Raw genomic sequence first — 21,100 nt, forward strand, 5'->3', positions numbered from 1 at the left:
CAGGCAGAAACTCCTCCAAAGTGCTGAGTCACTGACCTTGCAACAGGGACTGTCAGGCAATTCTTTTTTTTTTTTTTTTTTAAAGATTTTATTTATTTATTTGACAGAGAGAGATCACAGTAGACAGAGGCAGGCAGAGAGAGAGAGAGAGGGAAGCAGGCTCCCTGCTGAGCAGAGAGCCCGATGCGGGACTCGATCCCAGGACCCTGGGATCATGACCTGAGCCGAAGGCAGTGGCTTAACCCACTGAGCCACCCGGGCGCCCCCTGTCAGGCAATTCTTACCACACCTCTGACCTTGTTGAACGCCGGTTGAGGTCAAAGAGCATTTGGATTTAAGACCGTGACCTGCATCAATTCCATGAATCTCTCCAAACCTGGGCCTCAGGCTCACTTTGGCCAGACTCGTTCTCCAAAAATTGCATGATGATGTTTACTTCAAGAGGCGGTGTGGCCGTGGAGCTCAAATTCCGGGACCTGGATACCCTTCTTGGCTTTGCCACTACTTGGCTCAGAGCCTCAGTCTGCTCATCCATAAAACAGGACGATTCCCCCCCTCCTCCCACCCTGCAGCATTGTTGGGGGACAAAACGACAGGACACGTGCCAAGGAGCCTCGTGCGGTGCCTGGCAGTTAGTGGGTGCTCAGGAGATACCTGCTATGTTAGAGTCAAGGCAAACCTGAGTTTTTTTACTCTTTTTTTTTTTTCTAAAGATTTTATTTATTTATTTGTCAGAGAGAGAGAGAGGGAGAGAGAGCAAGCACAGGCAGACAGAATGGCAGGCAGAGGCAGAGGGAGAAGCAGGCGCCCCGATGAGCAAGGAGCTCGATGTGGGACTCGATCCCAGGACGCTGGGATCATGACCTGAGCTGAAGGCAGCTGCTTAACCAACTGAGCCACCCAGGCGTCCCCAAACCTGAGTTTTGTTTAAAATCCCTCTGTGTAATCTTCAGAGTTCTGGCCGTCCCCTCTCCCGGCATTCTCTGGGGTGAGTTATGAGATACAGACACGACTCCATGCCTCAGGGGGAGTGGGACATACCTAGAGCTCCCTACGTGTACAGTTTCTATCCAGAAGCAGAACCCCACCACCGTAGCGTCAGCTGGGCCATGGCTCCAGGGACGATGGAGTCTCTCAAGGTCCCCAACATGAAAGCAAAGAGCCAGTTGGGCTCTTTTCAATCCTACTTGACAGGAATACAAACATCTCTTTCATTTTAATGTATCCACTAACTCTCACACCACCTTATTCAGACAGGCGTTCCCATGTAGACACATAAGACAAAAGAGCAGCTTTCCGCTCTGGGAGGGACATTTGTAATGGGGTTCGGCTTAGTTTGGTTGATGAAATTCTTGGGAGGAACACAGATGGGTCTCGTACTTGGGTGCTAAAGGAAAGACACAGTCAGCCCGGCTGGAACCATACGTGGGGGCACCTAGCCGTGAGACTGCCCACCAAGATGGCGGCGGTTGTCAGAACAGAAGGGGGACGTCACGCTGCTTGCGGGGTTCCCCTTGCAGCCTGCCATTTTGTGCCCACCGGCAGAATTTCAACACATTTGTTCATAATATAGGAAGGCAATCTGTCTTATTTCCTTCGCGTTTAGTTATCTTGGTACTGCCATAAAATTAAAGAGGAAAATTAATTGTCTCTCCTTAAATTATAAACACTGTATGCTTTTTTTTTTTTTTTTGTCTCCTAGAGGTATGTTTCCATTTAGAACAAAGTTTTTCTCTGATTCCAGGAGCTGTAATTTCATTCTCTTCTTGTGTTGGAGGAAATAAAGCACACACACAAAAACCCGCAAGAAAAGCAATACCAGAATGTAATTATATTAGTAATCAAGTGTACACGATCAGTGTAACTGCTGTTTCTGAGTTTTGGGGTAGTCAGGCGAATTAGTTCCCTGCTCCCTAAGGTGCTTGGATGGACTTTCCTGGTCTTGTCTGTAGTCATCTATGCGGGATTCTTAAGATCGGTCTGGAGAAAGTTCCAGAATCGCCACTGCCATCTGATATTGTAGACTCTCTGGCAGATATCGGCACCCGAGTAATGTTTTATTGACTCCATTTGGATTTTCGTTCTTGCGGTTTCAACCTTGCTTTTTATAATGCATACCAGTCTGTCCTTCGGCACTCAGCTTACATCCAAGCCGTGGCTTTCAGAAGGCTGTCTAGTGGTTTATAAAATCAGATTCCTCTCGACAAGCAGGCCCTTCAATGTATTTTTAGACCTTTAGACCAACTGGCTGAGACTGAGAGCTTAGCTTGGGCTTTATTTTTATTTTATTTTTTTCCCGAAGAGATCATTCTGGTTTTGAAAAATTGCCTTTTTTTTTTTTTAACTTAACATGACACTTATGTAATGACAGGAAGCCTGGAATCAGATCTTTCAGGAAATAGAAGCATCATTTTGGGAGTTTTTAAAAAGTTTACAGCACTCACCCCTTTGGAATGTTCACTTTCCTCAGCGATGACAATTTGAATTTAATAGACTCGGAAGTGAGTCTTCATCCCTTCCCCTGTGAGGGCTTTTGCTGCAGGGGGCGGTAGAGGGGATGGGTTTTGTTCCCCCCTGTAGAGACGGTGCTCATGTCCCCAGGTAGAGAAGTTCGTTGGCCTCCGAGGTGCCCCAGGTTCCCGGACAGCAAGAGAGTTAAACTGGTTACACCAGCAACCAGATGGTCTGCGTAGGGAGCTCGCAACAATGTAATGTTGAGTGAGAAAAGTAGAAAATAGAACCAGATTTAAAATAACTACTTGGTTAAAACAGATACACACAAACAAGGTTACAGGAGGCAGATGCCTGTTTAAAAATGTATAAACGATGAGCAGGTGTCTCTGGGGAAGGGGGGTGGGGGTGGTGACAGGTAAAGAGGGCAGGCGCTCGGAAAGAAGGGGGGTCTGACTTGGTGTCAGGGACAGAACAGTGGGTGACGTTCTGCCCCAGGGTTCAGGCCTCCTGCTGTAACTTTCTCATTAAGTGTTAAAAAGTGTTTAACTTACAAGTGTTAAGACCTCCACAATCGGTCCAAGTAGTCATGCCCAATCTTGGCCATCTCATTCATCTTAGAAGACACTTTAGTCATCTTAGAAGAGCCTGAAGATTATTAAAAAAAAAAAAAAAAAAAAAAAAAAAAAAAGATTTCTTGGACCAAGCCACAGTGTTTCTGGCTTAGTTGGACCATGAAGGGAGCCAGGCACTGGTGTGTGCTAAAGCTCTCAGGGATTCCGTTGAGCGTCCAGAGATGAGAACCATTGAGTCAAGTTTCTTAAGGGGAAAAAAAAGGGTGTGGCAAGGGATCAGTGCCCCGTGGAGAGGCCACCATGCAATGTTCACACTTGCCTTTTCTTTTCCCGTTAGGTTATCAGCTCAACTCAGCTGAGTGTGTGGACATCCGCTTGAAGAGGGTGGTTCCTGACCATTACTGCCATTACTACCCCGAAAACGTAAAGCCAAAACCCAAACTGAAGGAGTGCAGCATGGACCCTTGCCCATCGAGGTGTGCACTGTCACCCGTGGTTTCCCCTCTGAAAAGAAGGAAATCAAGTGTGGCCTAGACTGATTGGTCTTTGCAGAGTGCCATTTGCACCATGTGCCCTTTGCACCACATAACCTTGACTACAAGCTGGTGGCCATCACGTGTATCTGTCAGCCGTTCAACAGGGAGTAGGCTGACCAGCTACGCAGTGCAGGGCTCTCCTGTCTGGCTGCGCATGCCTGTGCTCGGAGAGTTGTCTCTGCGGAATGACCCTCTCTGAGCATCTCCAGCACACACAATAGGAAAGCACTCTTCGTCCAAGTACGAGGTCTTGTCCATCTGGTAGTCATAAGTGTCTTGAACTCACCATTTTCCCTTTTAAACTGGGTCACCCATGACCACGTTTTGACTTTTGAAGCGTTCACATTAAATTCGGTATAAATAATGCATTGTGCAAGGAAGTGAAAAGTTTTAATGCCAAAGCAGAAAAGCTATGCATAAACTATCCCGTTGCATAATTTAGTACCTGCTGACTTGGATTGCCTTGGGAAGTTTCCTGGCTTTACTACAGTATCTTAAAATAACAGCACAGTATCAAGTCCCAGAATCCCCCAGACATCTGCCAGCTGGCTATGGCAGAAGTGTGTGAGTGGAAAAGGAAGCGTTCTCAGTGGATTTCATTTCCTATCACTGAGCTGCCCATTTCCTGTAATCCCAGGTGAACATAATTATTCATAGAGACCTTTTCAAAAGACAAATTCCATGAAATTAAATGTTTCTCTGAAGATTCCACTAGTACGATAGTGTGTTAGTATCATTACTGTATCAAAAAAAAATTAGATGATAAAAAATAGATTCATCCAATTTAAGAGACACTCTTTCCTTTGACTAATACATACTAGTTTCTGTATTTTCATAGAGCTGGGCACGGCGTGTGCCAGAGATGTTCCTGAAGGTGGTGGCTGAGTTTTTGGGAAGAGTTCATAACATGTGCATATTTAGTTTTCAATGTGAAAGAGCTCTGTCTTTTGGGATGTCAGATCCATAGTGGTCGAGTTAACAAATATGTTAATTGACTGAGAAATGATGTTGTCCCAATGATTTCATTTGTAGCGACGGATTTAAAGAGATCATGCCCTACGACCATTTCCAGCCTCTCCCTCGGTGAGTCACGTGTTTGCTTTTTCCATTCCGCGGTTTGCTCCAAGTCGTTTGCTAGGCAGTGTATCCCATCTGTAGCAATAGTCTAAAATGTAAGAGGGGTAGATAGTAGATCTTTTAGAGCTAAGGGAAAGCAGACTTCAACTCCATAATGAAGATCTGTCTTAGAATCAGACAGAATGCGCTCTCTCCCGCGGCGACGTCTCCCATCGCTAGAGGTATCAAGCACAGCTCGGACGACTGGCCAGGACAGAGGGAGCTCAGGCCTTGTAGTTGGACAGAAATTTGAGTCTCCTTTGATGCCCAGATGACTGGTTTCTGACCTTTGGTTTCTGTGATGCTCTGGTATATTGTCTGTTAGTATTAGCAGTGACAGACTTTTTTTTTTTTAAGATTTTATTTATTTATTTGAAGGACAGAGATCACAAGTAGGCAGAGCAGCAGGCAGAGAGAGAGGGGGAAGCAGGCTTCCTGCTGAGCAGAGAGGCTGATGTGGGGCTTGATCCGAGGACCCTGAGACCATGACACGAGCCGAAGGCAGAGGCTTTAACCCACTGAGCCACCCAGGCGCCCCAGGATGGATGATTTAAAGAATGCACTCACATGCTACATGTTGGCCAGTGTGGTTCTCAGAATGGCACTGCGCTGGGGCACGAGGGAAGACGTGGTGTTCCCCCCCGACAGTAGCCTCGGGGTCAGACGTATGAACCGCCCTGTGACTATATGTCGTGTGGGGCAGTTACAACAAAAGTCTCATGACTCCCAGTCCTGCGTGCTTTCCGTGGAACCGCAGCTAGCCTCTTTCCCTTTGGCAAGGTTGAAACAGACCAACACACGATGCAAAAATAATGTGTTTTTATTTGTTTGCTTTTGAGCTGGGAACACAATCCCTGGACCGCGTGCTCGGTGTCTTGCGGTGGCGGCATTCAGAGACGGGGCTTCGTGTGTGTGGAGGAGTCCATGCACGGGGAGATCTTGCAGGTGGAGGAGTGGAAGTGCATGTACGCGCCCAAACCCAAGGTCATGCAGACCTGCAACCTGTTCGACTGCCCCAAGTGGGTCGCCATGGAGTGGTCTCAGGTAAGACCTGAGGACAGGACACCTGTCATTAAATCTCAGATTTTCATGGATGCTGGCTGAGTGTTAGCAATCTTTCCTCACATACCCCCTGAAAGATGTTTGCAAAGTTGTAGACCCCTTCACAAATATTTAGGTTGACCTCTAAACTTTTTTAAAATTTTTTTAAAGAGTTTACTTATTTATGACAGAGAGATAGCGAGAGAGGGAACATAAGCACAGGGGAGATAGAGAGGGGAAAAGCAAGGTCCCTGCTGAGCAGGGAGCCCACATGGGGCTCAATCCCAGGACCCTGAGATCGTGACCTGAGCTGAAGGCAGATACTTAACTGACTGAGCCACCCAGGTGCCCCTAAAATTTTTTTTTTAAGATTTAATTTATTCATTTATCCAAGAGGAGTGGGGAGAAGCAGAGGGAGATTGGGAAGCAGACTCCGTGCTGAGCGCAGAGCCCGCCACGGGGTTCGATCTCATGACCCTGAGATCATGAGCTGGGCAGAAATGGAGAGTTGGATGCTTAACTGACTGAGCCACCCAGGCGCCCCAACATCTAGAAGGTTGTTTTTTTTTTTTGTATTTTTGTATAAGTTTATTTTTGTGTAAGTTTAAATACAAAGTATCAAGGAATGTCATTTCTAACGTAAAAATGCTGGCATTTTAAAAATAAAAGTGTTATGGCATTTAAAAAAAAAATGTGTCCCGCAGAATGTAAATGCCACATTGATTTCTACCCTTGGCATGTTACCCTCAAAAACACAAAGAGGAGCTCTTCTTCAACAATTGGGATCGTCTGCATTTTTTCCCCTTGAATTCTCACATTCAATCCACTCTCCCCCTAGCAATTTATCCAAATGTAATGTAGCTTCATGCTTTATAGTTTTTTACTGATTACACTATTGTACTTTTCTCTAAGAAAATAATGTATAGTGAGTGAAATTAATTAATTTTATTTTATTTGAAATGAATTTACTTTAATTTCCTGTGAGCTTAAGGCCCTAAGTATTAGAAATATTCCCCTGGGTTGCTAATATCAAAACAACATAAATAGATTTCAAATTTTGGTAAACAATTTTACACATAAAAAGTAAATTTTCAGTTGTAATCAATCTGTCTAGAAAATGAGGGGGGTGGATTTGAAAACATGGTCTGTTGCCAGAATGAGACATGGGTTCAGCGGTAATTTTATTCTTAATTTTTACTGTGATTCCTTGGTTTGTTTTGTTTTGCATGTACACGCTGGGGAAACTTGTTCACAAAAATAAGTAGACTGAGATGGGGGGATTTTATTATGGCAAGATTATTCAGGGGCGCCTGGGGGATCCAGTCGGTTAAGCATCTGCCTTTGGCTCGGGTCATGATCTCAGGGTCCTCAGATCGAGTCCTGCATAGGGCTCCCCGCTCAGCGGGGAGTCTGCTTCTCCCTCTGCCTGCATCTCCCCCTACTTGTGTTCTAACTTTATCTCAAAGAAATAAATAAAATCTTTAAAAAAAAGATTATTTAGTTCTTGAATTCCTGAGTTATGTGCCAAAAATCACGTTGTGATCTATCATCAGAAATCAACATTTTTACTTCTAGAAACTGCCCGGCTTGTTTTCACTCTTCTTTTCTTTCTTTTTTTTTTTTTTTTTTAAAGATTTTATTTATTTGACAGAGAGAGTGAGAGAGGGAACACAAGCAGAGGGAGTGGGAGAGGGAGAAGCAGGCTTCGCAATGAGCAGAGAGCCCGATGCGGGGCTCCATCCCAGGACCCTGAGATCATGACCTGAGCCGAAGGCAGACGCTTAATCACTGAGCCACCTAGGCGCCCCTCATTTGTGCTCTTCAAAGTCACTTCCGTGTGTTTTATGTTTGTTTTAGAGCTTTTATCCCACCACCTCATGCACTCCTCAGTCTCACGACTTTATCGTCACTCATGGTTTCAAAACAGAGGGCTGTTACCCGAATCATCTCCTTTGCCTTTCTTGGCTTGTGATACTTTCCATTTCTTTTCAACAACCAAATACATTCTCAGTAATGAGAATTCGCTGTCGTTAGGGATACGGTCAGCTCCAGAGTGGAGTTCTGTAAATGCAGATCCTGATGCTGTTGTTGGCTTCAGTGTCCAGCTTCCTGGGGAGGCTCCTTTGGACGACACAATACCGCTTTGGACCGACCAATTCTGGTATAGTCAGACCTTATCATCATACCATATTTTTTTCACTTTGGGCAGAAGTTTTGTTTCTTTCTTGACCAATATGCAACAGCCTCTCAGCGTCATATGTATTTCAAGTTCATAAATCTTGGGGTCGCCGAGTCCATTTCCCAGAAATAGGGTCTAATCTCAAACCACACTCAGTACATTTGAATATTTGTTCAATGGTCATAAGAGTGCCAATATGAAGTCAGAGGGCTGCTGATACTCTTTTCTCTTTTTTTATCCTAATTTTAAAAATTCCTGTACAGTTAACATACAGTGCTGTAACTGTTTCAGGTGTACAATACAGTGACTCAGCGCTTCCATATGTCACTCAGCGCCCAGCATAAGTTCCCTCCTTCATCCCCAGCCCTTATTTTACCCCCAGTCCCCCCCCACCTCCTGCCTAGTAACCGCCTCTTTGCTCTCTACTGATACTCCTTTTTTGGAGTCATGCATTTGTTGAAATTTGGCTGTGACCGTGTAGAAAACGTCTATAGACTTAAGAAAGTATCTCTGAACTCGGTGAATCAGCGGCAAAGTCATGGTTGTGGCACCAGGAGGATCTGGGACGGAATTCCACTCTGCCTCTTGGGAACTCTGTGACCTTGAGCAAGGTCCTTCGGGGCAGGCTGTTGTTCGCTCATCTGTCGAACGGGAGGGAAGCCGATGAGCTGCAGGAGTGTGGGATAGACAGTTAGTGAGGTGACACCTGTGGGGCACTGCCTGTCCCTTAGCAGGTGCCCAAGGGCTCTCGGCCCCTCTCAGGGATGGATCCAGAACTGGTGAGGCTGCCAGCTTATATATGCTTTGGGGATGACTCTTAAAGAAGAAAGCACACAAAATATTGGGTATCCAGGTGAATTTTTGTTTAGAATAAGCCAGGAAATTGCAAGAAATCACAAATTTTTAAAAACCGAAAATGATCCTAATGTGAACTCTGGACTTGAGTTAACAATAATGCATCAGTATTGGTTCATCAGTGGTAATGATTGTACCACACTGATACAGTGTCAGTAGTAGAGGGAACGGTGGGGAGGGCCGGGGCACAGAACTCTGGACTGTCTGCTCAATTTCCTGTTAATATAAAGTAGTCCTAAAAAATAAAGTCTAGGGGTGCCTGGGTGGCTCAGTGGGTTAAAGCCTCTGCCTTCGGCTCAGGTCATGATCCCAGAGTCCTGGGATAGAGCCCCACATCGGGCTCTCTGCTCACCCCCCCACCCACCTGCCTCTCTGCCTACTTGTGATCTCTGTCAAATGAATAAATAAAATCTAGAAAAAAAAATAAAGTCTATTAATAAGAACAAGCCATATACATATTCACATATGTACTCACCAGCGTACGTAGATAAATTGAAAAGACATCCTAGGTTTCATGACGTGAAAATACTCCATTCATCTGCCAAGAGTACCACCCAAATCATATATAAATAGTGAAAGAAAAAAAAATACAAACTTCACAGGAAAATTCAGAAAAAGACAATTATAACTACTCTTTATCAACTCTAACTACTTGATATCTCTGTAGCATTTTTCCTAACCATTTTGGCTGAATACTCTTTGGTCACCTTTTCACATGATCACAGTTTTGTAAGACCGATTTCTATAGACAGAATAGAAAGATAATCCTCTCATGTGATTGATCAGAATTTGATTTTTTAAATGATGGTATAAAAAACTTTTGTTTTCCTTCTCACAAGCTAGTTTGGATAATGTGATAAAGAATTTTTAATCTAATTTGAGAAAACTTATATCAAGTTTCTTTCATATTGGAGCAGGAAGATTTCAGGGCATTTCAGTTTTTCTTGTACTGTGACCTCATCTGAAATACTTTTCAGATTGAGAATTGGAAGCCTTACAAGGGAGGGTCCCTGACCCATAAGAATCGCAGAAAATCGGCTTCTACCCGCTTCTCTACATGGTTGTCTGGTGGCTTTTGTGTTTAATATTCATGTCAATGCGCGGCTCTCCTTGCATGAGTCGCTAATACCTTGTGGATCGGTTCATGAGCAAGGAGTTCACTGGCTTTTCATTTCTTCTTCCAAGTGCACGGTGACTTGTGGCCGAGGGTTGCGTTACCGCGTCGTTCTGTGTATCAACCACCGTGGACAGCACGTGGGCGGCTGCAACCCACAGCTGAAGTTACACATCAAAGAAGAATGTATCATTCCCATCCCGTGTTATAAGCCAAAGGGTAGGTTGGTGGTGCCTGTTGAAGTGAAATCAAATGGCGTTGTCCTGCTCTCATTCGAATATTGTAGCATTTCCATTCCACTTACTTTCTCAAAAAATGGTTTCACCCACAGATGCCGGGTGAGCCATCCACCTGGGTAGAGAAGCTGGCCCGACGTGATTGAGTGATCTGTGGGGGGGACTGAGCTCCGACTGACTCAGTACGTGTAGAGGGTCTCCTATCCGTCTGGGCTTATACTGACATTTCTTGGTGGACATAGAATAATTTAATGTAATCCTTGTTTGGAAGAAAAAGAAGTAGGCTGAGAAAAAGGTGGCATGGGGGTAGAAAAGGAGAAGGATAAAAAGGAAAAGGAGCAGGAAATTTCCCCCAGGGTTCTCATTCTTTGTTCCCACAGTATTTTAGACATGTTCTTTATCATGTGTCCTGTTGCCTACTGTGGAATGAATTAAGACTTTCAGCTCCCAGTCTAGACCTATAGATGCTTTTAGAGTTTCTTTTGCTATTCCCATTTGTTCCACATGAATTAACAGACATGGGTAGTGTCGTGGGCAGGAAGTCTTGGCATCTGCTCTCCGATACACGTTCCTCTCCGTGCAGGATTATTGCCATAGATTTTAGTGACATATTTCCAATGCTCATGACACTCCTTTCCTGTCTGGAAATGAAAGAGGGATTATTCCCACCTGTTAGTACCAAGAAATCTCCCTTCGTATCTTAGAAAGTATAGTAAAATTCTTCTTTGCCATTTCTGGGTCCATTGTTCATACAAATAGCCGTACAGTGAAGCACTGAACAAATATTTACTCACCGTGTCTGCCATCCAGAAAAATCACTGGTTGCCATAGCAAGGACCAATCCTGGCTATAAAACTTTCACCAGTGAAGTCTTTTCTCCTTCCTGGTGCACACGTCCTCTGTGTCTGCAGTTTCCCCGCAGCGGTGCAAAATGATTTCCTTTCTTATTTCATAACTAGTGTTTCTTTCTTCATATCTTAGGAGGCTTTGAAGGACAGAAAGGGGCATGCATCTTGCTCCTGCACGATGGTTGTAGTTGGTAATAAGCTCCCTCAGCAACTACAACGATAAAAATTTAAGTAAATCAGAGCACAGATTCCCCTCCTCCCAACTTTCCACACATCTATGTTACTGGGTTTTCTCTAGCGATTTCTGTATTCACGGGCAACCAGAATTTGCAGCAAAAGAAAGCAAGCTGGTATGGTTGAAGTAAAAACTTTCATATGGAAACAACAGAGTTGGTTTATAAAAGACATTTTTTTAAAATAAAAGGCATTTTTATGTTCGCTCGGAAAACGTGTTCAACTCTGCTGTGGGATCATCTGGTTGCATGTGGATAATGTGTTAATTAAAAAAATATATGACAGAAATGTCTGGTTCACCCCAGAAGCTGCTTCATGTGCTAATAGACTCAGCTTGTGTTTGCAAAGCATGACTGCTTTATTGATGAAACCTTCGGCAAATGATGATCATGTCTCCAACTCCCTTAAGCTTGTTGTTTATGTTCCTTTTTTCTCAGAAAAAAGTCCGGTGGAAGCTAAGTTACCTTGGCTGAAGCAAGCCCAAGAACTAGAAGAGACCAGAATAGCCACAGAAGAACCAACGTGAGTCCAGGGCCTTCCAGGGGAGTAATCGGGGCATAGCCAGTTAACATGATATATGTAACTTTTGTACTCATTGGAGTACAGTGATACATTTCAAATCCAAATGACCTGAATTTTCAGACTCTAGAGAGCTTGAGCTGGCTAGAATTCTTCTTTATTTCGCAATTCAGCAGTCCCACTTTGGCAGTATTTGTGAGAAGCACATAAAAGAACAGTGTTTGTTAACTCAAAGCAGACCCAGTGGTCTGTTACAATTAAGAGATCGGGGCTAAGTCCTATGTCTAGATTAACACATATGATTTGACCACGGACCATGACAATATTATACAAGTAAATCAGTCATTCCATGGTTAAGACACGACCCGTCTCTACCAAACCTGTTCCGTTGAAATGCATCGGGGTGGCCTGAGTCATGACGAGGAGAAATCCCAGCCCTGCTCTGGCCTGGACCAATGGGAAGAAGATGGCGCTATGTATCTTAGAGCCTAGAACCACTGCTTTTAACTATGTGACCTTAGACGAGTCTTTAATTTTCTGTGTCTCATCCTATAAATGGGCGGATTGGACTTGATCTCTCCGGGGTCCATTCCAGCTCAAAGATTCAGTGACTTCTGTCCACATGCGACTTGGCAAACCCAGAGTGAAATGGTGTCAGTGGGAAGAGAATCGAGAACACGTCAAGGAAGCCTCTGGGTACGGAGGGGCAGGGACCTGGAGAGAGCAAGGGGTCAAGGTGCTCTGAGGTTTTTCATTCAAGAGTCTAGAAGAATGACTGTGCCAATGGTAGACTCAAATAATTGGACAGGACAGCCAATTCCCTATCAGACATGTCACGTCTGTAGTGCTGACAAGCTCTTTACCAAGAGCGCATTCCCAGAGTGAAGAACAAAAAGGGTTCTTGAAGGTAATCAGGTCATATGGCCAGTCTCCCGCTCAGAACAGGCATTTCTCCGTCAGCACGTTCAGTGACAGGCCAAGCCCCCTGTCTTGAGGGACAGCTCATTCAACCTGAGTTCTAGGCGGGATTTTTCTCTGGTTGAACTAAATAGGCCTCCTTCAAATTTCTGCTTTCTGAAACAGAAAAGAAACCAACCCCCCTGCCCCCAAACCCCACATCTATGCCTCCCCCATGTGACAGGTATTTACAAATTTGAAAAAAGCTGGATCCCAAGGGTGTGGTCTTTCCCAAGCTCATCACTCGTAGCCTTTTCCAGTGGTTTTCATGTGTTGTTGGATCTAAAAACCAACCACATCACTGGTTTCAGAACTTGCTCATCTGTCAATGTCCCTTCCAACTGGGCCCCAGCCCAGGGAGCCCCAGGGGAACGTGGATTACTTCTTCTCTGTGAGAAGGCACCATGCCTCTAGTGTTGCGGCCCAGGAGAATTGGCGCGTCCCCTATAGGACATGTGCAGAACCGTTCCACAAGGACTAGCGTCGGGCCTGGAAGTGAACCCAGAAGAAACTGTAGATGCTGTGAGGCGAATGACCCCAGAATAGCCAACTGAAGAAGAGAGGGGTTCTGGGCTCACGACAGTAGTGTGGTGATCTAGAGGAGGAGGGGGTTTGCAAGAAGTCGGTGATGCAGGAGACGGAGTAGTGAGCAGAGAGAGGAGGAGACCCAAGAAGGACCATGGATGTAAAGATCAAGTCAGTCAAGAGTTTGAGGAGGGGTGCAGATCTCCCAGAAAGCCAAGGAAAAATGATGCGGGCCGAGAAACTCTATCTAGATGGCCAAGAGGGTCTTTCCCAGTTAATTTTAGAGTAGCTTCATTCAAAGGGGAGAGAAGTAAACCTTGCAGAGATTTAAGACATGAATTCCCAGTTAGAAGGAGGTGGGTGTTTGAGTACTGAAAACGGAGTGAAGGGTGGTAGGGAAGCTGATGGCAAGAAGTGGTTCTATGGGTGTTTGATATTTTTACAGTTTTTTATTTGAAGTTAGGATGACCTTAACTATCTATATTAAAAAATCATAAGATTTGTAGACAAGTCAGTTAACACATCTCCACCTCCCAACTGTACAAGAAGGGTGTTAGGCTCAGTACTACCAGAAACTTCTCCCTACTCTGATCTCCTGTGATTCTTTTTTTTTTTTTAAGATTTTATTTATTTATTTGACAGAGAAAGAAACAGCAAGAGAGGGAACACAAGCAGGGGGAGTGGGAGAGGGAGAAGCAGGCTTCCCGCTGAGCAGAGAGCCTGATATGGGGCTCGATCCCAGGATCCTGGGACCATGACCTGAGCTGAAGGAAGAGGCTTAACAACTGAGATACCCAGGCGCCCTGTGATCTGTGATTCTGTAAGGGAAGGAACCTGTGGAAAGAAAGAGATCTGAGACAGAAGGGAGTGTGTAGCTGTCATGCAAGGAAGGTTTTAGAGTTCTCAGTCTAGAACGACGTATCCTACTGGGATCTTCTGTCCCCAGAACACAACTGGATTATAAGTGCTACTCCTCCCGTGCATCCTGTCTTGGTTAATGGGGTTGATGTCCAGTTCCCCAAACCACAGGCCTGGGGTCATTCTTGCCTCTGCCTCATTCTTCCCTTATATGTAGTTAACTACCGGTCATGCCAGTCGTATCCACTAAAACCTGTCTCCGTTCCAGCCCCTTCTCTCTGTTCCTACTACCATCCTGTCCAGGTCCTGAGCTCAATTCCCCGGACACTTGGAAGAGCCTTCTGATTCGTTCCCCACTCCCTCCCCTAAACCCCCCATCTCAGAGCTCCTGGACAAATCTAACTAAGGCCCAAATCTAATTCTTTCTTTCCGACGTTGAGAATATCCCCATGGTTCCCCATCACCCAAAGATTTACGCTTGTTCCCAAGGCCAACCAGACTTCGCGGGGGGCGTCTCCCTTCAGGGCTCCCAGCCTCCTCCCTGAGCCCTTCCTTGCTTTGCCCCGAGTGGGACGCTTGTCGTGCCTTGCCCACAGGAAGCTCCCACTCACACCACCCCCCATTAATAACGTTTTTATCGGAGGACAGCTGACACAATGTTACTTTGGTTTCAGGTGTACACCACAGTGATTCTACAAGTTTCTGCATTTTGCTGTGCTCAGCACACATGTAGCTACCGTCTGTCACCACACAAGGCTGTTGGGACACGCCGACGGTCCCCTCCTGCTCCACCTTCCGTCCCCGAGGCTCGCTTGTCCCGCCAGCCTTTCGGTCCTGCTTCCTCCTCTGGTGGGAATGGGGGCCACCTGTCAAAGGCTTTTTTTTTTTTTTAAAGCATTTTTTTCAATTATAGAAAATTTCAAGCTTAATATAAAAGAGGAGAGGCCATTATAATGGACCCCTGTGTGTCCATCACCTGGCTTTAGCCATTGTCAGTTAGGCCACTCTTGTGCCGTCTCTGACACCAACATGGAAGCTGGACTCCAGATAGCACAGCCGTTCACTCGTCATATCGCAGGCTGTGCCTCTAGAGGATGGCTGCTGCTTCTCCTGCTGCTGCTGCTTCTCCTTCTGCTGCTGCTTCTTCCGCTGCTGCTTCTCCTTCCGCTGCTGCTTCTACATCTACTGCTGCTTCTTCTCCCTCTTCTTCTCCTCCTCCCCCTTTCCCTTCCCCTCCCTCTCCTCCTCCTCTTTCTTGTTCTCCTCCTCCTCCACCACCTCCTCATCTTCTTCCTCTTCCTCTTCTTCTCCCTCTCCTCCTCCTCCTTCTTCTTCATCTTCTCTTTTCATAACTGCAATACCACTTTGAATCCTGGACCTCACGTCACTGCCATCAGAATCACTTGTGATGCTCCTGAAATGCAGATCTCTGGTCCCTGCAGAGCAGCCACTGGGTGGGGAGGGGGCTTCGTCACTAGCATATATTTTTTTTGGCTCTGCCAGGTAACTTGTATTTATTTACTTATTTTGTTGTAAGAAGTGCATGACATAGGTGAAGGAGGATGAAGAGGCACAGACTTCCAGTTATAAAGTAAATAAATCGTGGGGATGGAAAATGTGGCAGAGGCAATGCTGTCACTATTTCGTCACTTGGCATGGTGACGGATGGTGACGATGCCCTATCGTGGGGATTGTGTCATCACATCTAAAACTACCAACCCACTCTGGCGTGCACCTGAACCTGATAGGCTGTCATATATCCGCTCTGCTCCAATTTCAAAAATGACCATTTCAACCATTCCTAAGGGTGCAGGTTTGTGGCATTAAGTACACTGACCTGGTTGTGTAGCCAGCACTGCCCCCGCCCCCCGAGCTGCTTCATTTTCCTCAGCAGAGACTCTATCCCCAAGAAGCACTAGCTCCCCTGTGCCCCGCACCCTTCCCCCAGTCCCCAGCACCGCTCTTCTGCTGTCGCTCTGTAGGAATTTGTCACCAGCATTTTTAGCAAGTACCCCAGGTGACTTGGGAAGACGTTTCCAAGTTTCAGAGCCCCTGGATGGGTCGTCTGTAGGGTCCTTTCCACAGTCTGAAAATCCCGTTTGTTGTACTGAATCAGAAGGGGCAATGTCATAAAAGCTACCATGGGTTCAGGCCCTGCATTCATTCCAAACGTGCTTTTGCTACCAGTGCACCTGCCGTGGCTGCTGGTCTCCTCCCCTTGCTCCCCAGAGCAAAGCCAGCACACCCTTTCCTCCTGAAAGACACCACCCCTCTCTCTCCAGCAATGGAAGACTGAGCCCCCAGCACCTGCTCCCGGCCCGCACGGCTGCCCCCTCCCTGCTTCCTCTCTCCCTCTCTCCCTCTGAGGTCTCTATGCAATTTTCCTTTATAATTCACACTGCTGGCAGATTCTGGCCTGTCCCTGGCTGTCTAGTGTGAAGTTTATAGTTTCCTCCCACCCCTTCTGACTATTCATTCCCTCGATTCCCAACAAAACCGCAGCATACCTCGGCTTCCAGTTCATCCTTCTGTAAGCGCTGTCTTTTGTGGTTTGGGGATGCTTTCTTGTTGACAATGAAGGAGAAGGGGAGCGCGGCGACATTTCAGAGCCCTCGAAGAAAGCCTGCCAAACCTGCCTGGAGAAGATAAATATTTCTGCCTCTGTGGTTTGCCATGGCCTGAGCTTTGAGTTTACACAGAGAGTGGATGTTCAAAAGCTTTTTTTTTTTTAATTAGGAAAATAAAAATTATAGCTTATAAAGCTACGCCAGGAGAACTGCGATTTTGACCTTTCATAGCTTCCAGCTGTGGAATGTGTTGACGGTGGATACGATTCATTGTTGTTTTAAAAGACCTTCCCTGGAGACGTCCTCGTTTCTCTGGGATTCGAGAGGCTTCTGCGGGCGTCTTGCCCCTTCTCTCATTTTTCATATGTGAAAACCAAGGAAACAGGACAGGGTTGGAACACTTTGGATGTCTTCTTCCCCGCTAGTGTAGCTTCTCCCTTTGGGGAAGACGTATTTGCTAAAACCTGATTATGTCGTCTTGCAGGCATCCGTTTTTCTCAAAATGGTACTAAGAGCTAATATTGAGGATTTCATTTGTGCCCGGGGTCTGCATGGATTGATGCGTTTAATTCCAATGATTTGATTCCAACACCCTGTGAGGAGGTGTTGCCATTCCCCTCACTCTAGGGGTGAAGGCACCGAGCCACAGAAAGACTAGGGCTTCGTCCAGCATTTCAGAGCTGTAAAGTGGTGGAGGTGATTTGCCGGGCTCCAGCTGAAGGTTAGGTGACCTGAGTGGAAGCTTCGCCCATCCCTAGATTGGTCTAATAAGGTAGACAGAGAATTTAGTGGTTATATCACTGTCCTGTGAAGTTTAGGGGGTCAGGGATAGCTTCCTGGGAGGGATGGTGCGTGGACTAAGGTCCTGAGAGGCATGTGGGTGTCAGACGGGATTGAGTGCCGGCCAACTGGTCTACAGGGGCTGTGCCTGGCTGCTGACTACTGAGTGTGGAGAGGGACTTGCAGGCTACGGCACAAGGGAGCAGAGATGTAGCTGGAAACACAAGCACGTCTTGGAGGTCTTCATGGTTCACTAGGGAGCTTAGACATCATGTAGAGGCAGCGAGAGGGTTTTAACAAGGGGCATCATCACGATTATGTTTCAGAAAGATCTTTCTGGCTGTCTGCAACGTGCTATCACTCACCATGATAAAAACAAAAAAGGAAAAAGACTGCATCCAATCTCGAATTGCCCATCTCTGATTGTCTAGACAGGGACACATCTCTGAGGTGGAATTTCCAGGACAGAAGACAGGCACATCAAAGGCCTTGAGTTTCTATGGTCAGATTTCATTCCAGAAAGTCAGTACGGGTTTGCCTGTCCACGGCAGTACTGGAGCCCACCCTTTTCCCCACACCTTCATCAACATAGTGAAATGACCTTTTTTTTTTAAAAAATGCTGTTTTCTAGTACAGTTGGTTCTCAAGCAACATGGGTTTGAACTGTCATGGGCGCACTCACCGGTGGATCTTGGTGGTGTGGCACTGTAAATGTATTTTCCCTTCCTACGATTTTCTTAGCAACATTTCTTCCCTCCAGCTTACTTTATTGTAAGAAGATGGTATGTAATTCATATAACGCACAGATTAGGTGCGACTGTCTGTGTACATTAGGGGTGAGGCACCGGTAGGCTGTTGGTTACGAGTCTGAGGAGTCAGAAGTTACATGTGGATTTTGGACTGTGGGCAGGGAGTGAGGAAGGGGGGGGTCGGTGCCCCAAAACCCCGAGGAGTTCAAAGGTCAACTGTACTTTTCATGTTTTCATGGTTTACATGTAACTTTGATCTGTGGGGAATGTGATTTGTGGTGTCTTTCCCAAATAATTAACAGGTTTCCCAGCACCATCCAGCAAATAATTCGTCCTGCCCGTGCTGATTTCAAAGTGCCTTCACGATGTGAGTGGGGCACCCCATTGCTAGTCCCATAGTATTGGGATTACTGTAACTGTTAGTCCTTTTTTCTCTAGGCTGTGCATGGGCTCTGCAATTGTCATTCTTGGGTGATGTGCTTCTGACTGTCCTCACCTGACCTCCCGTAACAACTGGAGAGTCGTCTTGTCTGTTTCCAGCCTCTCCCCCCAAAGTGGATCAGAACCGCATTGGTTTGCTAAAATAACGAGGGGGAGAATGAACCTTTTACAATTTGGAGTCTTTCCATTTGGAGGCACATGCTGTTCTCTCCAGTTAATCTGGTCTCTGGGGTTAGAACCCCCTCAGTGTTCTGTGGTTTTAATCGAGTGGCCTGCATTTCTTGCAGCTCAGTTTTCTTCCGTGTGTTAAGCTTCAGTTTTTTTTTTTTCCTATCTGTAAAGTCAGGAAGAAATGGTACTTGTTCAAAAGGTTGTTCTGAAAATTATGTTCAAATAATACAGGTATGGTCCTTAAGACGGTTCCTGATGGCCGACAGCAACAGCAGTGTTGGCTGAATCTGGGAAACCTGCTGATTTTAAGACAGATAGATAGGTAGGGACTATTTTATTGAACTCTGATTTTTTTTTTCTAAAAAGTCTTCAAATAACTTTACTAACTCCCATAGTTCTCAAGTCATCATCAAAGAATAACTTCATTTTTTCATTCCTAAAATTTGTACTGGACTTTTACCTTTTCTTATCCCGTTTCGTTATTCCTTAATTTTTTACATTTCTCTAAGATTTTATTTATTTATAATATATAAGAGATATATAAAAGAGAGAGATGGACCATGAGTACAAGCAGGGGGGGTGGCAGAGGGAGAAGCAGGCTCCCCGCTGAGCAGAGAGCCTGACGTGGGGTTTGATCACAGGACCCTGGGATCATGACCCGAGCTGGAGGCAGATGCTTACTGACGGAGTCACCCAGACATCCCTAAACATCCCATTTCTATTGGTGTCTCCATTTTAAAATGGGTGCTTTATTACCAACCTCTTTCAAAATTCCTGATATAAAAAAAATTTAGCTAGGTTAGAAAATTCAAACTTTTTAAATCGCTTTGGCCACAAACTAAGTGGTTCATAGACATTTGCCAGTTTGGTTCTATAGGTGAGGAGCCCAGCCCACTCAGCCGGTTCCCCTGCGCTGGGTCGCCAAGCCAGAATCAAGAGCCTGAGCGCCTCTCTGGGGGCCTTGGGGAGAAGGTGCTTCCAGGCTCATTCATGTCGTTGGCAGAATTCAGTTCCATGCAGTCGTAGAACTGAAACCTCCACTTCTTTGCTGGCTCTGAGAGTTGTTCCTGCCTTCCAGAGGCTGCCTGCATTCCTTGGCTTCTGGCCCCGTCCATCTCTGGGCCAGCAATGGCGGGTTGAGTGCCCTTCATGCTCTGAATCTCTCTTGCTCCTTACCCGTGTATCTCCGACTCCAGCCGGAGCGGCTGCTCTGTTTTTAAGGACTCGCGTGATCAGGTTACAGTGCTAGGACAGTCTCCTTATCTTGAGGTCCATAACCTTAACCCCATCAGCAGAATTCCTTTTGCCATACAATTCAGCATATTCATAAATTCTAGGGACTAGGGTGTGAGCATCTTTGGGGCGGCCGTTATTCTGCGTCAAACTCTAGGTTTTTATGTTCATCACTTTTTATCACTTTTTTCCTGGAAGACAGTGTGCCTTTCTGAGCTGTGGTTTAGACACTTTTTAATTTTTTTTAATGTATTTTATTTCTGAATACTTTTTCTGTTTGTCATGGGTCAGAACCTCTACCTACAGAATCTAGCTATCTTCAATATCGGATTACTTAGGTTCTCTCTCACTTTGTCTCTAAAAACTGCCATTTTAAAAAGTCTGTTTTGGGGGTGTCTGGGTGGCTCAGTCAGTTAAGTGTCTGACTCGTGATTTTGGCTCAGGTCATGATCTCAGGGTCCTGGGATCGAGTCCCACGTCGGGCTCCCTGCTCAGCGGGGAGCTTGCTTCCTCCTCTCTCTCTGCCTGTTGCTTCCTCTACTTGTGCTCGCCCTCTTTCTGTCAAATAAATAAATAAGTAAAATCTTAAAAAAAAAAAGAAAAAGATGACCATGATAAACTTGGCCAGCTCCCCCTGCTCATGCTCTCTCTCTGTGCCAAATAAATAAATCAAATATTTAAGAAAATAAACAAAAATAATAAATGAAAAATATTTAAAAATCCACAGAAGAAAATCATGCTAGTTTATGCATAAAGGTTGAGTTGCAATAGTTGGTTTTTTTGTTTTGTTTTGTTTTGTTTTGTTTTTTGTCCTCTGAAATCACTCGTGGCTAATCTGGGTAGCTCTAGCATCTGGTGTTTAAGAGGACCCTTAAAAGGACCTCTGAAAACCAACTTGAAACATCCCGGGTGCCTTAGGAAAGCACCAGAGAAAGCCTTCATTTGCCCTGTTGGGAAAAGGGAGGTGAGCCCTCTCACCTGCCCCATATTCCGTGAGGGTTCTGGATCACAGGAGACCCAGGAGTTCAGCCTGAATGGAAAACATCTGCTTCCCATTAAAGCAAAATCCCCAATTTTAAGTTTTTATTACTAAGGAGAGAGGAGGGCAAAAAATA

The 21,100-nt window shown here is 45.6% G+C and overlaps 1 protein-coding gene across 1 annotated transcript in view; it reads left to right on the forward strand.

The window, feature by feature from the left end:
• Positions 1 to 21,100, forward strand: part of LOC111152648 (ADAMTS like 3) — a 333,594-nt gene that overhangs the window by 199,558 nt on the left and 112,936 nt on the right. Inside the window, 5 exon segments of the mRNA XM_022511191.1 lie at positions 3,364 to 3,502; positions 4,595 to 4,645; positions 5,518 to 5,722; positions 9,939 to 10,086; positions 11,623 to 11,707. Of these exon segments, the coding sequence (XP_022366899.1) occupies positions 3,364 to 3,502; positions 4,595 to 4,645; positions 5,518 to 5,722; positions 9,939 to 10,086; positions 11,623 to 11,707 (628 nt within the window).

This window comes from Enhydra lutris, unplaced genomic scaffold (assembly GCF_002288905.1).
Source record: "Enhydra lutris kenyoni isolate GAN:26980312 unplaced genomic scaffold, ASM228890v2 scaffoldscaffold29, whole genome shotgun sequence".
Lineage (NCBI taxonomy): Eukaryota > Metazoa > Chordata > Mammalia > Carnivora > Mustelidae > Enhydra > Enhydra lutris.